General features: G+C 36.9%; 1 protein-coding gene across 1 annotated transcript; it reads right to left on the bottom strand.

Annotated features, from left to right (window-relative positions):
* Window positions 1–4,160: 4,160 nt before the first annotated feature.
* On the bottom strand, window positions 4,161–6,810 carry LOC110911281 (probable xyloglucan endotransglucosylase/hydrolase protein 6). Its single transcript, XM_022155884.2, has 4 exons — window positions 6,539–6,810; window positions 6,274–6,374; window positions 5,984–6,180; window positions 4,161–4,844 (listed from the first exon to the last, which is right to left on the bottom strand). The coding sequence occupies exons 1-4, from the start codon at window positions 6,714–6,716 to the stop codon at window positions 4,460–4,462; spliced, it is 861 nt and encodes a 286-aa protein (XP_022011576.1). The 5' UTR covers window positions 6,717–6,810; the 3' UTR covers window positions 4,161–4,459.
* Window positions 6,811–13,565: the final 6,755 nt, after the last annotated feature.

Genomic DNA, 13,565 nt, shown 5'->3' with positions numbered 1-13,565 from the left:
GCCCCAGCTGCATTTATGGACATGATGAACCGAATATGTAAGCCATATTTGGATAAATTCATAATTGTTTTTATTAATGATATTCTAATTTACTCTAAGAGTAAAGAGGAACATGCAAAGTATTTGCACTTACTTTTAAGTTTATTAAGAAAGGAAAAGCTTTATGCTAAGTTTTCCAAGTGCGAGTTTTGGTTAGAGCAGGTACAATTTCTTGGACACTTAGTCAATCATGAAGGAATTCATGTGGATCCAACAAAGATCGAGGCAATTACCCAATGGAAAACCCCTGAATCACCAACCGAGGTTAGAAGTTTCTTAGGATTGGCCCGTTACTATAGAAGATTCATTCGAGATTTTTCTAGAATAACCATTCCTTTAACCAAGTTAACCTGTAAATCCATTAAGTTTGAATGGGGACTAAAACAAGAAGAAGTCTTTAGAATCCTTAAGCAAAGACTAACCCATGCACCTATATTAGCGTTACCAGAAGGATCTGAAGACTTTGTAGTCTATTGTGACGCTTCTAAATTAGGTTATGGATGTGTGTTAATGCAACGTCAAAATGTGATAGCTTACGCATCTAGACAACTTAAGAATCATGAAGAGAATTATTCCACCCATGATCTAGAACTAGGAGCCATAATTTTTGCTCTTAAGATTTGGAGACATTACCTTTATGGTAGTAAGTTTACCATATTCACAGATCATAAGAGTTTAAGGTATGTCTTCGGGAAAAAAGAGTTGAATATGAGACAAAGACGCTGGATGGAGATTCTTAGTGATTATGATTGTGATATTCAGTATCATGCAGGGAAAGCCAATGTAGTGGCTGATGCTTTAAGTCGAAAATATCATGAAAAACCAAAAAGGGTACGTTCTCTTAAATTAAATCTACAAGTAGATTTAAACGATCAGATTAGAAAAGCACAAGAATCAGTAATCAAGGATGATACTGAAAAATTAAAAGGAATGATTAAAGAATTAGAACAAGGAACCGATGGAATTTGGAGATTCCATAAAAAGAGAATGTGGATACCTAAATTAGGAAACTTACGTCACCGTATATTAGAAGAACCCATAAATCTAAGTATACGATGCATCCAGAAAGTGATAAGATGTACCAGGATTTAAGGAAAAATTTTTGGTGGATAGGAATGAAAAAGGATATAGCAGCTTACGTTTCTAAATATTTAACTTGTTCACAAGTTAAAGCTGAACATCAGAAACCCTCAGGATTGCTGCAACAGCTAGAAATGCCAGTTTGGAAATGGGAATTGATAACAATGGATTTTGTTACCAAATTACCCAAAACAAGAAAATGTAATGATATAATCTGGGTGATTGTAGATAGGCTAACTAAGTCAGCTCATTTCCTACCAATGAAGGAAACTTTCAGTATGGAACAATTAGCCAAATTGTATGTAAATGAAATTGTGTCATTACATGGAATACCTTTATCAATTGTTTTTGATAGGGATAGTCGTTTTACCTCTCATTTTTGGGCAAGTTTCCAAAAAGCAATGGGAACCAAGTTAAATCTAAGCACAGCTTACCATCCTCAAACGGACGGACAAAGCGAAAGGACAATTCAGACAATGGAAGACATGCTTAGAGCTTGTGTAATTGATTTCGGAGGTAATTGGGATGATCACTTACCTTTAATAGAATTTTCTTATAATAACAGTTATCACACAAGTATCAATGCTGCACCATTCGAAGCACTTTATGGACGAAAGTGCAGAACCCGGTCTGTTGGGCAGAAATTGGGGAAAAGCAACTATCTCCTGAGATAGTGTAGGAAACAACTGACAAGATCATTCAAGTCAAGGAATGACTGAAAGCAGCACGTGATCGACAGAAGAGCTACGCTGATAACAGACGTAATCCGTTAGAATTTCAGGTAGGTGACAAGGTATTGTTAAAAGTCTCTCCTTGGAAAGGTGTGTTAAGATTCATTAAAAGAGGGAAGCTAAGTCCTAGATATATTGGACCTTTTAAGATCATTATAAAAATAGGACCTGTAGCTTATCAGCTACAACTGCCAGAGGAAATGGAAGGAATACATGATGTATTTCATGTATCTAATCTCAAGAAATGCTTAGCTGATGAATCACTCGTAGTGCCTCTTAAGGACATAGAGGTAAATGAACAACTCAAATTTGTAGAAAAGCCTCTACAAATTGAAGACAGGAAAATTAAGAATCTCAAGCATAAGAGATTAGTTCTGGTCAAAGTGAGGTGGGACTCCAAAAGAGGACCTGAGTATACATGGGAGCTTGAATCAGAAATGCAACGGAAATATCCACACTTGTTCCAGTAGATCTCGAGGACGAGCTCTAAAACAAGGTGGGGAGGATATAACAACCTGAAACTGACACCCTCGTAATAATTTTCGACACCCTAAAAATATTTAAAATATCCCAATATGTCCTAAAATACACCCCATACGTGAAAACGGACCCCGAATACCTTAAGTATTAATAAAAATAATAAAAAATCAGGTTTTTAAGTTTGTCGCGGGCCGCGTAGACTTCTTAAGAGTCTTACGCGGGCCGCTAGAGATCAAGAACGCGACAGAACCCTGTGCTGACACGTGTCACCTGCGTGTTGAACCTATTGGATGACCCGGACAAGCTACGCTGTTGACCAGCGTTGACGCGGGCCGCGTAAGCCTTTGCTTACATTTACGCGAGCCGCGTGAAAGTCGAAAATCAGCCCTATAAGTAGAGGGCATCGGATCTTCAGTCTGCTCGTTCATTTTCTTTCTCAATCTCAAATTTCTAAATAGTAGGCATTATACTCGGGTCTAATACCCCCCTAAATAGCGAGGTTCTGCTACGATGTAAGTAGCATAACCCCTGGAGACGTATTAGATACTTTGCCCGATTGATCTAGGGTTCCGTAACGGCTGTCGTGGTTCTGCCCGACGTAGTCGTTGGAATGCCGTCTCGGGGAGGGTATTGCTAATGTTAAAATAGGTTATTATACTAACACGCGTGCATTTGTGTAATTTATAGATTATTACCAGGAAATCCTTACTGAAAATCCTAAGACAGCAATGTGAGTAATCCTTCTTTTTGTGTAAACCTTTTTGTGAGTTTATCCATTTTTGTAAACCTTTTGTTAACTGTTTTTACAAAACCTCACATGAATAATTATATATTAAGCAGTTATTAAGTATTTGTAAGAATACAATTATCATGAGTATGTTGGGGTTTTGTATACAAAATTTGTTACCACCTGGTCAAGGAGTAACATTTCCACAAGTTGAGTATGGCAGTACCATGGATGTTAATTGTTATAACTTGGAAACAAATGTAATTGCGAGACCGCCCTCAATACTGTGCAATGGTTTTTATTTAAACTTGATTAAACTGGGATTCACTCACCAGTATTTCCCGCTGACAAAATATTTTTAACACGTTTCAGGTAACAAAATGTGAAAGCCAAATAGAAGCCAGCTGGACAGCTCTGAAGGCTTGGAAAAGTGGCAATAAAGTTACCTAAAACTAAAATAGATGTTTTTATTAAAAAATAGGGTGTATCCCTATGAAGATGTGTGTACTGAAAACTTGGGTTTAACCCATGTGTTTAATATTATGAAAGTGTGGTATTTTACTCTGATAAAATATTTCCTAACTACGGTCCTGATAAAAATTTCGCTGCCAAATTAGACAATAACAGGATACCACCGAAACTGGATCACGGCCGCCCGCTCCCGGGATAGGGGTCGGGGATTGTGACACACATGCCATACTTAATTGAAAATTTTAACCTTGTTGGTGCTAAAGGACGTAAAGTGTAATGAGTTTTTCAAATAAAGGACTGTGACTGTAATTATTGAAGTTAAAGGTCATCTATTGCAATTCCGTACAAACATAAAGGACGGAAAGTGTAATTCACCCTTTAATTTTTCTTTAATGATTTGCGTTCATCCACTTTAAAAAAACTGAATACGGAGATCTATATATTCCGATATAAATTTTATAGAAAACATATTGGTATTAAATTTGGTATCATAACTATCACGGGTAATGGTACCATACCAATGTTATAACAAATTGGACTGATACCGACCGAAACCGAATTTCCACCCACGCATGGAATTCCACTACTTATAACATAAATATAGAACATATAAACAGATCAACTCAAAGAAATTAGAGTAAACACAAATAAATGCCATTTTTTTCAAAAACATGGGCAAACATTATTCTGATAATTGATAATTCAAATGGCATAAACTGAAGACACAATAATTTAACGCTATATATCGAGGAAGCTTTGTATGGCTCAATTATAAATTTGCCCCTCGTACAAGTACACATTATTATTTACCAACTTATATTTTTTTAACACGAATATAAATAAACTTCAAATGTCACTCCCACTGCCAGCATATTCAAATGGTCATATACAGATAGCCATATTTATAGCTAAATTTTGAATCATTTCAAAATCAGGCTACACATTCCGGTGGAGTGTTGGGGTATCGGTGTTTATCGGTGCAATAATCATAGACCATATGGTTCGCACGGACCCATTGGTAACGACTGGCCGCGACTGGATCAAGCTGTTGGAATCTAGATCCCTCCCACCAGTTGGAAGGGTTAGAAGCACAGGTACTGGGACCAGGGACTGGACAACCCTCAATGTCAAAGTCCTTGTAATATGCATAAAATGGTGCTTTGCTCCAATTAATTTTTTCTAGCCCACCTCTTGTTGCCCAATCATCTGCTTCCCATAATGTTGAGTAGACTCCCATTGGCTGAAATTTGGGGAATGGGACCCCTTTAGCTTCATTGTTCTTGTATACCCTTATAGGGATTTGATCCACAGAAAACCTGTATTGTCACATATCCATTGTTAGTTGTATTGTGCAATCAATCAGTCATGATTTCAACCCACATGCACAATGGTTCTACTTTAGTGTGTGTCAAAGAAATGGGTCCAAACAAGTTAATGTGAAAGAGTTAATGATAGGTGAGAACGAGTTAGCAAAGCCGGGGTGGCCAATGAATCTTTATGTGTATTTAATTGAGTTTCAAACATAATTAATATAGTAATATGTATAATGCTCTATTATTCTTATAACACCATCTACAATGTGGACGCTACAAACGTCACAAATTAGTGAGATGGACGTTTGCCACAGACGTGCCATCGCATGGCAACGTCTGTGGGATTGCCGTGTGACGTGGTACAGTAGAAGTGGTGCTTACTGCCAAGCCAAATATCTTTTCATTTATCATAACTTTATTTTTCGTATTATTTTTTATATAATTTGTAAACTAATGTATGCATTTTAAAAAGTTTATAAAAACTTTCTATACATTCAGCACAAAAAATTCAACACAAAAATCTAGTATAAAAAATCTGACACAAAAATATTACACAACATAGAAATCTAAGACAATTTTCGAGTTTTGTTAGTTCTCATATTTTATATAGCAATACAGTGCTGAAATTAAAGATACAAAGATTCTCGAATTTATGGTACAATTTAAAAAAAAATAATGTGGTATGAAAAAGTTATGATCGTTTAAAAAATATAGGGGAATATGCATATGGTTTGTATGTTGAGAGAGAAAGTCAACAAATAAGTTATTCGGAAAATACCCTTATACCACTTTTTTCCTACACTTTTATCGAAACTATTGATTTGAAAAAAATGAAAGGTGAAGATTATTAGACAAATCAACTTTTAGTTTAATGTGTAATGAAAAATAGAAAAGATGTTTATAAAGGATGATGGATATGAGAGTTAAATCAATAATGTTAAAGTATAGATCATCTTGTGTTTGTGATTTTATGCATTGAATACTCTAGTGGGATTTGAGCTAGGTTATCAGTTGGTAACCTAGGTTATTTTCTAACAATTATATTTTTAATGTTTCAGCCAAATTTTATTACTTCACCATTGAATTCATTGAAAATAAATATGACACCAACAAATATTATTTGAAATTAGCCATCTACTTACACAACATGGTGATGGTTCCACATAATGGAGTAAGTGTGGTAGTCAGCAGCAGGGTCGAACCAAAGGTTAACCCTTTGTTCTCTATCACCTTTTCCATGAGCATATACGTTGGTTTGGACCGAGTACGGTTGCCCGGTTCGGTTTCCCAAGAACTCAAAATCCAGCTCATCGCGCACTTGATCTGTATCCGAATTCATCTACCAAGAAAAATCAAGACAAAGCCAACATAACTATTAGTCAATTAAGACAAAACATGTTATGAAAAATGTTGATGTCCTTGAAAGTCATACATAGAAAGCAGTAACCGTGCCCGCAGAGTCTCCAGGAATAAGCTTAATCTTCATGCTCACACGTCCAAATAAGTATTTGCTTTTCGAAGCAAATCCGCATCCTGTATCAAATAACATACTCCGTAAAAATCTCACTCATAACAATCTATTTGTAGGGTTTAGGGGAGGTTGAGTATCTAATAACAATAGATGCACATGCACTATAACAGTTTTTGAGTTTTCTAATAAGCTAAACCACATTGACCCAATATATGTATGTACATACCAGAGTTTCGGTCGAGAATAAGCTGAATGGTCCTGCCACCATCAAGTTGTCTGATGTGCGAATCGGACCATGTAATACGAAAATCCTGGAGGAAGGTAGCGGGTCGGGCATCAACTAACAATGAGGTAGTCACGATTAGCAAAAGGAGAACACTCTTATTAGATATTAGATGTTCCATTTGAGCATGCACTAATGTAATATTGGTCTTGTGTTTATGTGATGATATAAGTGTAGATAATATATGGTGCTATATATAGTTTTAGATATCGATTGTGTAATATAGTCAAGAGGGGGGCCTTTTAAAAGTTTAGCTCGCTTTCCATACAGCTCATTTTATGCTGCCAATCGGGTTAAACGGACACTTGATATGGACAGAATCCAAAAGAATTTTCCCCCCCTCAAAAAAGATTAATGCGATATTTAGGTAGTATTTGAATCACTTTTTACCTTCTCAGGAATAAGAGATAAAATGTAGGAATGAGAGATATAATGAAATGAAATGAATTATTATGAGAGATTGAAAAAATGATGTTTGGTTTGTTAATGGAATTCAATCATCTATTACCTTGTCACTCTTTAAAACACCTCAAATTCATTTCATCCATCCACCTTGTTTTTTTCTATTTCATTCCTTCTTTCACCCTGTATCACCTCCAGAGCCCTCCCACCACCGCCACCCCACCCATTCTTCATGTCGAATAACGCCCATTCTTTACGTCCTTTCACACCGTATGGTCGAAAGGATGATTACATAAATATGTTTTTATATATTTATTAAAAAGTATCTAAATCTCACGAGATTAATCGACAAAAAAAAATTTCTTTAAGAATTTATATGTGTTTTAAAGGTAAACAAAAAGCTATTTTTTGTAAGAATACGTGGTAAAAACATTTTATTTAATTAGAGTGAATTACAAGTTTTACCTGTCGCAACCTCCGACTCCTGCCCCGGGAGGCGGGCGGCCGAGGCCTACTCAGAGATGGTGATATCATTGTTTTTCAATAATTTAGCAGCGGAAATTTCATCATAACCGTAGTTAGGAAATATTTTATCAGAGTAAAACACCACATTTTATAATTTATAAATATATGAGAAAAACCCAAGTTTCCATTACAAACATGTTTTAGGGATAAATCCTAATTTATTGAAATAAAACTTATTCTTTGTTTAGGTAACTTTTATAGCCACTTTTCCAAGCCTTAGTGCTCGCCATCTGGCTTCTATTTGACTTTCACATTTTGTTACCTGAAACGCGTTTGAACAACATTTTATCAGCAAGAAATACTGGCGAGTGAATCCCAATTTAATCAAAACAAGTTTTTATCATTTTACAGCATTGAGGACAATCCAGCAATTACATTTGTTTACATCTACTTTAATTACCACGCACGTTACTGTCAATCCTGACTGGTGGTAATGTTACTAATCACAGTGTAGTAACAAATTTTGTATACAAAACCCCAACATACCGACGATAATTGTAGAATACAAATACTCAATCACTGTTAAATATGAATTAAAACAATTTGAGGTTTTGTAAAAACACTTTGTAAAAAGAGGAATCACTCACATTGCTAATTTAGGTATTTCCCTGTGACTTCCTGATTATAATCTATAAATTAAACAATGCACACGTGTTAGTATAATAACCCAAATTTACATTAGTTATACCCTCCCGAGACAGAACTCCAATGACTGAGTCAGGAAACGCCTCGACATGCGTTACGGAGCACTAGATCGATAGGGCAGCGTATCTAATAGGTAACCGGGGGTTATAATACTAACAACGAGGCAGAGCTTTGCTAATTAGGGGGATATTATACCCAATATTACTTTTACTACTTCAGAAATTTGAGAGAGAGAGAGAGTTGCGAGAATTGAACGACGAACAAATGAAGCTCGACTGCTCCATTATAGGGCTGATCAGGGAGTCCCTGGCGGCCCGCGAGAGAGACAAAGGGGGCTCTCACGCCCCACGAGCTAGGTCGAGTAGGGTGTAGCTGGGCTGAATTGACCCAGTAGCTTCGACACGCTGATGCCACGTGGCGGCACCGGGTTACGCCACTCGTCCCATCGCTCGCGCCCCGCGACGGATCAAGAGCAAGTACAGTCTGTCGCGCCCCGCGACAGACATAAAATATTGTTTTTATTTGATTTTTATTAAAATAAAGGTATTTCGGGTCCGGTTTTCATATACGGGGTGTATTTTAAGACGTATACGGATGTTCTAATAAATTTTAGGAGGGTTGTGATATCCTCCCCACCTTGTTTTAGAACTCGTCCTCGAGGTCTACTGGAACAGGTGTGGATATTTTCTCTGCATCTCTGATTCAAGCTCCCATGTGTAATTTGGTCCTCTTTTGGAATCCCATTTTACTTTAACTAGAACCAATCTCTTGTGTTTGAGATTCTTGATTTTTCTGTCTTCAACCTGTAGGGATCTCTCTACAAACTTAAGTTTCTCATTTCTTTTTATGTCCTAAAGAGGTACCACTAATGACTCATCTCCTAAGCACTTTTTGAGATTACATACATAAAGCACATCATGTATTCCTGTCATTTCCTCTGGCAGTTGTAGCTGATACGTTACGGGTCCTATTCTTCTAATAATCTCAAAGGGTCCAACATACCTAGGGCTTAGCTTTCCTCTTTTTATAAATCTGACTACTGATGTGTGTAAAATGCAACATATAAATTACATCAATTGAGGCATAAAACTAACCCTTTTTAAGTACTAATGTTTGAAAAAGTGTGTTTTTGTCTTCCTTTTGTATTTTCAGGATTAAATGAGCTCAAATTAACAAAAGAAGCAAAAAGACAGCTAAATCTAACAAAAATACAAGAAAAGGAACAAAAGTGGATTGCCCGACCCCTCAACAGCATCCTCACAAGCAAAACAGAGAAGGCAGAAGACTGAACACGCCCCGTGCTCAGCGAGCACGGGGCCGTGCCCAAGAAGCAGCAGAAAAGACAAACCTGTAGAAGCTTCTATTGCTCACCACGGGGGCGTGCCCAGTGAACACGGGGGCATGCCCAAAGTACTGCAGGCGCATTAATTGTAATTGCGAATTACAATTAATGAGGATAGATAGTGTCAGACAGGCACGGGGCCGTGCCCAGCGGACATGGGGCCGTGCCCAGGCCTCTGTTCAGCCTATAAATAGGAGTGCTTGGATTCATTGCAACTCATCCCTTGGCACACCACCTCTCACACTTCATCCACCACCCACCACCATCATCCACCACCATCATCCATTGTCCATCATAGAGTGTGTGAGTCATCTCGGGATCCAAGATTGATCGTAAGAGTTCTTGACAATCAAGGCCATGTTTGCCTAAGTCTCTTACATCACTTGGTGAAGACAAGTGTTTAGTATAATACTTTTTATTTTTAATCGTTTGCACTTTTTATTTGGTTTTGTATTAATGACTTTAATAACTAGTTTCTTATGTTGAAGGTGACTTTTCCTTATCGTTTGTCCGTGGTGTCTTGGCATTATTTTACTGTCTATATAAAATAAAAGATTTTCACCATTCATATCTCCACGGTCTATATGGAGGTATGTTGGCTACCTGGTCGGGGGTTAAGGGAACAGTTTATTAAGGGTCTTGCCCTTGTTCAACGTTTAGAGGTCCTGCAAGGGACCTGGGTCAAATTTAGTAGGATCTCCTTCAATACCCAAAGGTATTGGATGGTGGGGATCCAAACTCTTTGACCCCCTCATAAGTAAACTACTATTAATACTATAACCCGGCTATTTAGGACTGTATCCCTGCTGACTCAGACTACTTAGTCGAGGGCAACGTCACGTCCAAAAAAGGGGCCTACCATAATTTGCATTAATAACTTAATTCATTATCTTTCAATAATCCGACCCTTTAGGATTGTATCCTTGCTGACTCAAACTACTGGGTTGAGGGTAACGTCGCCTTCAAAAGAGGGGCCTACTACAATAACTAAGATAATCTCTTAAACAAGTGCAAAAGTGCGAAAATAATCAAAGGTTATACTAATACACGAGTCGGATCCAAGTGATTCATCTTGTCTATCTGTTTTTATTTTTATTTTATTTTTCAGCATTTAGTTAGTTTTATTTTCTTAGTTTAAAAATCTTTTTTTAACATTTTGATTTGATTAGACGTTGAGGATAAACCGGTACTAAAAGCTCTTGTGTCCTTGGACGACCTCGGTATCTTACCAACACTATACTACGTCCACGATGGGTGCACTTGCCCATATGTGTGTTTAGTGTTAGTAAATATCGTGTTTTATAAATTTAAAACTTGGCTAAAAAGTGTAAAAAGGGCTTAAAATATATACCAAAAATATATTACACTACACGCACATCACTACTCCTTTCCATGGAGAAACTTTTAATAATACCTTATCTCCTACTTAGAACTCCAACGGTTTTCGCCTGTTATCAGCATAACTCTTTTGACCATCGCGTGCTGCTTTTAGTCTATCATTGACTTGAATAATCTTGTCTGTTGTTTCTTGTACTATCTCGGGTCCAGACAGTTGCTTTTCTTCAATTCCTGCACAACAGACTGTAGTTCGGCACTTTCGTCCATAAAGTGCTTCAAATGGTGCGACATTAATACTGGTATGATAGCTGTTATTGTAAGAAAATTCTATTAATGATAGATGATCATCCCAATTTCCTCCGAAATCAATTACACAAGCTCTAAGCATATCTTCCATTGTCTGAATTGTCCTTTCGCTTTGTCCATCCGTTTGAGGATGATAAGTTGTGCTTAGATTTAACTTGGTTCCCATTGCTTTTTGGAAACTAGTCCAAAAATGAGAAGTAAAACGGCTATCTCTATCAGAACCAATTGATAAACGAATTCCGTGTAATAAAACTATTTCATTTACATATAACTTGGCTAATTGTTCCATACTGAAAGCTTCCTTCATCGGTAAGAAATGAGCAGACTTGGTTAATCTATCTACAATCACCCAGACTGTATCATTACCCTTTCATGTCTTGGGTAATTTGGTAACAAAATCCATTGTTATCAATTCCGATTTCCATATTGGCATTTCTAATTGCTGCAATAAACCTGAGGGTTTTTGATGTTAAGCTTTAACTTGTGAACAAGTTAGACACTTGGCAACATATACTGCTACATCCTTTTTCATTCCTATGCACCAGAAATTCTTTCTTAAATCTTGATACATCTTATCACTTCCAGGATGTATCGTATACTTAGACTATGGGTTTCTTCTAAAATTCGGTGGCGTAGGTTTCCTTGTTTTGGTATCCAAATTCTTTTCTTATGGAATCTCCAAATTCCATCTGTTCCTTGTTCTAATTCCTTAATCATTTCTTTCAATTTTTCAGTATCGTCCTTGATTACTGATTCTTGTACTTCTCTAATCTGATTATTTAAATCTATCTGTATATTTAATTTAAGAGAACGTACTCTTTTTGGTTTTTCATAGTACTTTCGACTTAAAGCATCAGCTACTACATTAGCCTTTCCTGCATGATACTGCCATACTGGATATTACAATCATAGTCACTAAGAATTTCCATCCAGCGTCTCTGTCTCATATTTAGCTCTTTTTGCCCAAAAACATATCTTAAACTCTTATGATCAGTGAAAATGGTAAACTTACAACCGTAAAGGTAATGTCTCCAAATTTTAAGGGCAAAAATTATGGCTCCTAACTCTAGATCATGGGTTGTATAGTTCTCTTCATGATTCTTAAGTTGTCTAGAAGCATAAGCTATAACCTTTTGACGTTGCATCAACACACATCCATAGCCTAATTTAGAAGCGTCACAATAGACTACAAAGTCTTCACTTTCTTCCGGTAACGCTAATATGGGTGCGTTGGTTAATCTTTGCTTAAGAATTCTAAAGGCTTCTTCCTGTTTTGGTCCCCATTCGAACTTAACAGATTTACAGGTTAGTTTTGTTAAGGGAATGGCTATTCTAGAGAAATCTCGGATAAATCGTCTATAATAACCGGCCAGTCCTAGAAAACTTCGAACCTCCATTGGTGATTCAGGGACTTTCTATTTAGTAATCGCCTCGATCTTTGTGGGATCCACATGAATTCCTTCATGATTAACTAAATGTCCAAGGAATTGCACTTCTTCTAACCAAAACTCACATTTTGAAAATTTAGCATAAAGCTTTTCTTTTCTCAATAATGTAAGGAGTGCATGCTGATGCGCTGCATGTTCCTCTTTACTCTTAGAGTAAATGAGAATATCATCTATAAAGACAATTATGAATTTATCCAGATATGGTTTACATATTTTGTTCATCATGTCCATAAATACAGTTGGGGCATTGGTTAAACCAAATGGCATGACGGTAAATTCATAATGGCCATACCTTGTTCTAAAAGCAGTTTTAGGAATGTCCTCTTCCTGTACCTTCAATTGATGATATCCTGAGCGTAAGTTGATCTTGGAAAAGAATCGAGCTCCTTGCGGTTGATCAAACAAATCATTGATTCTCGGTAATGGGTACTGATTTTTAATCATGACCTTGTTCAGTTCCCGGTAATCAATGCACATACGCATTGGCCCGTCCTTTTTCTTGACAAACAAGATTGTTGCTCCCCATGGCGATGAACTAGGCTGTATGAATCCTTTTTCCAAAAGTTTATCAAACTGTTTCTTTAGTTCTTGCATCTCTACGGGTGCCAAACGGTAAGGTGCCTTGGCAATCGGTGCTGTTCCTGGTAGCAGGTGAATTCTGAATTCGACTTCCCTGTCCGGCGGTAGTCCTGGTAATTATTCTGGGAAAACATCTAAGAATTGAGATACTACAGGAATATCTTTCAATTCCTTTCCTTTTGTGTTAATGATTATGGAAATCATATACACTAGTGAGCCTTTTCTAGCATAACTCGCTGTTTTCATCACAGAGATGAATTTTGTGGATCGAGTTGGCTTATCTGCTTTAATTGTGATCTTTTCACCTTTTATTGAATTTACTTGTATTGACTTTTGATCACATAGAATACTGGCTTTATTGGCTATTAACCAATCCATTCCCAGT

This window comes from Helianthus annuus, chromosome 15 (genome assembly GCF_002127325.2).
Source record: "Helianthus annuus cultivar XRQ/B chromosome 15, HanXRQr2.0-SUNRISE, whole genome shotgun sequence".
NCBI lineage: Eukaryota > Viridiplantae > Streptophyta > Magnoliopsida > Asterales > Asteraceae > Helianthus > Helianthus annuus.
Note: the sequence above shows the minus strand (reverse complement) of the source record. Positions and strands in the feature narration are given on the sequence as shown.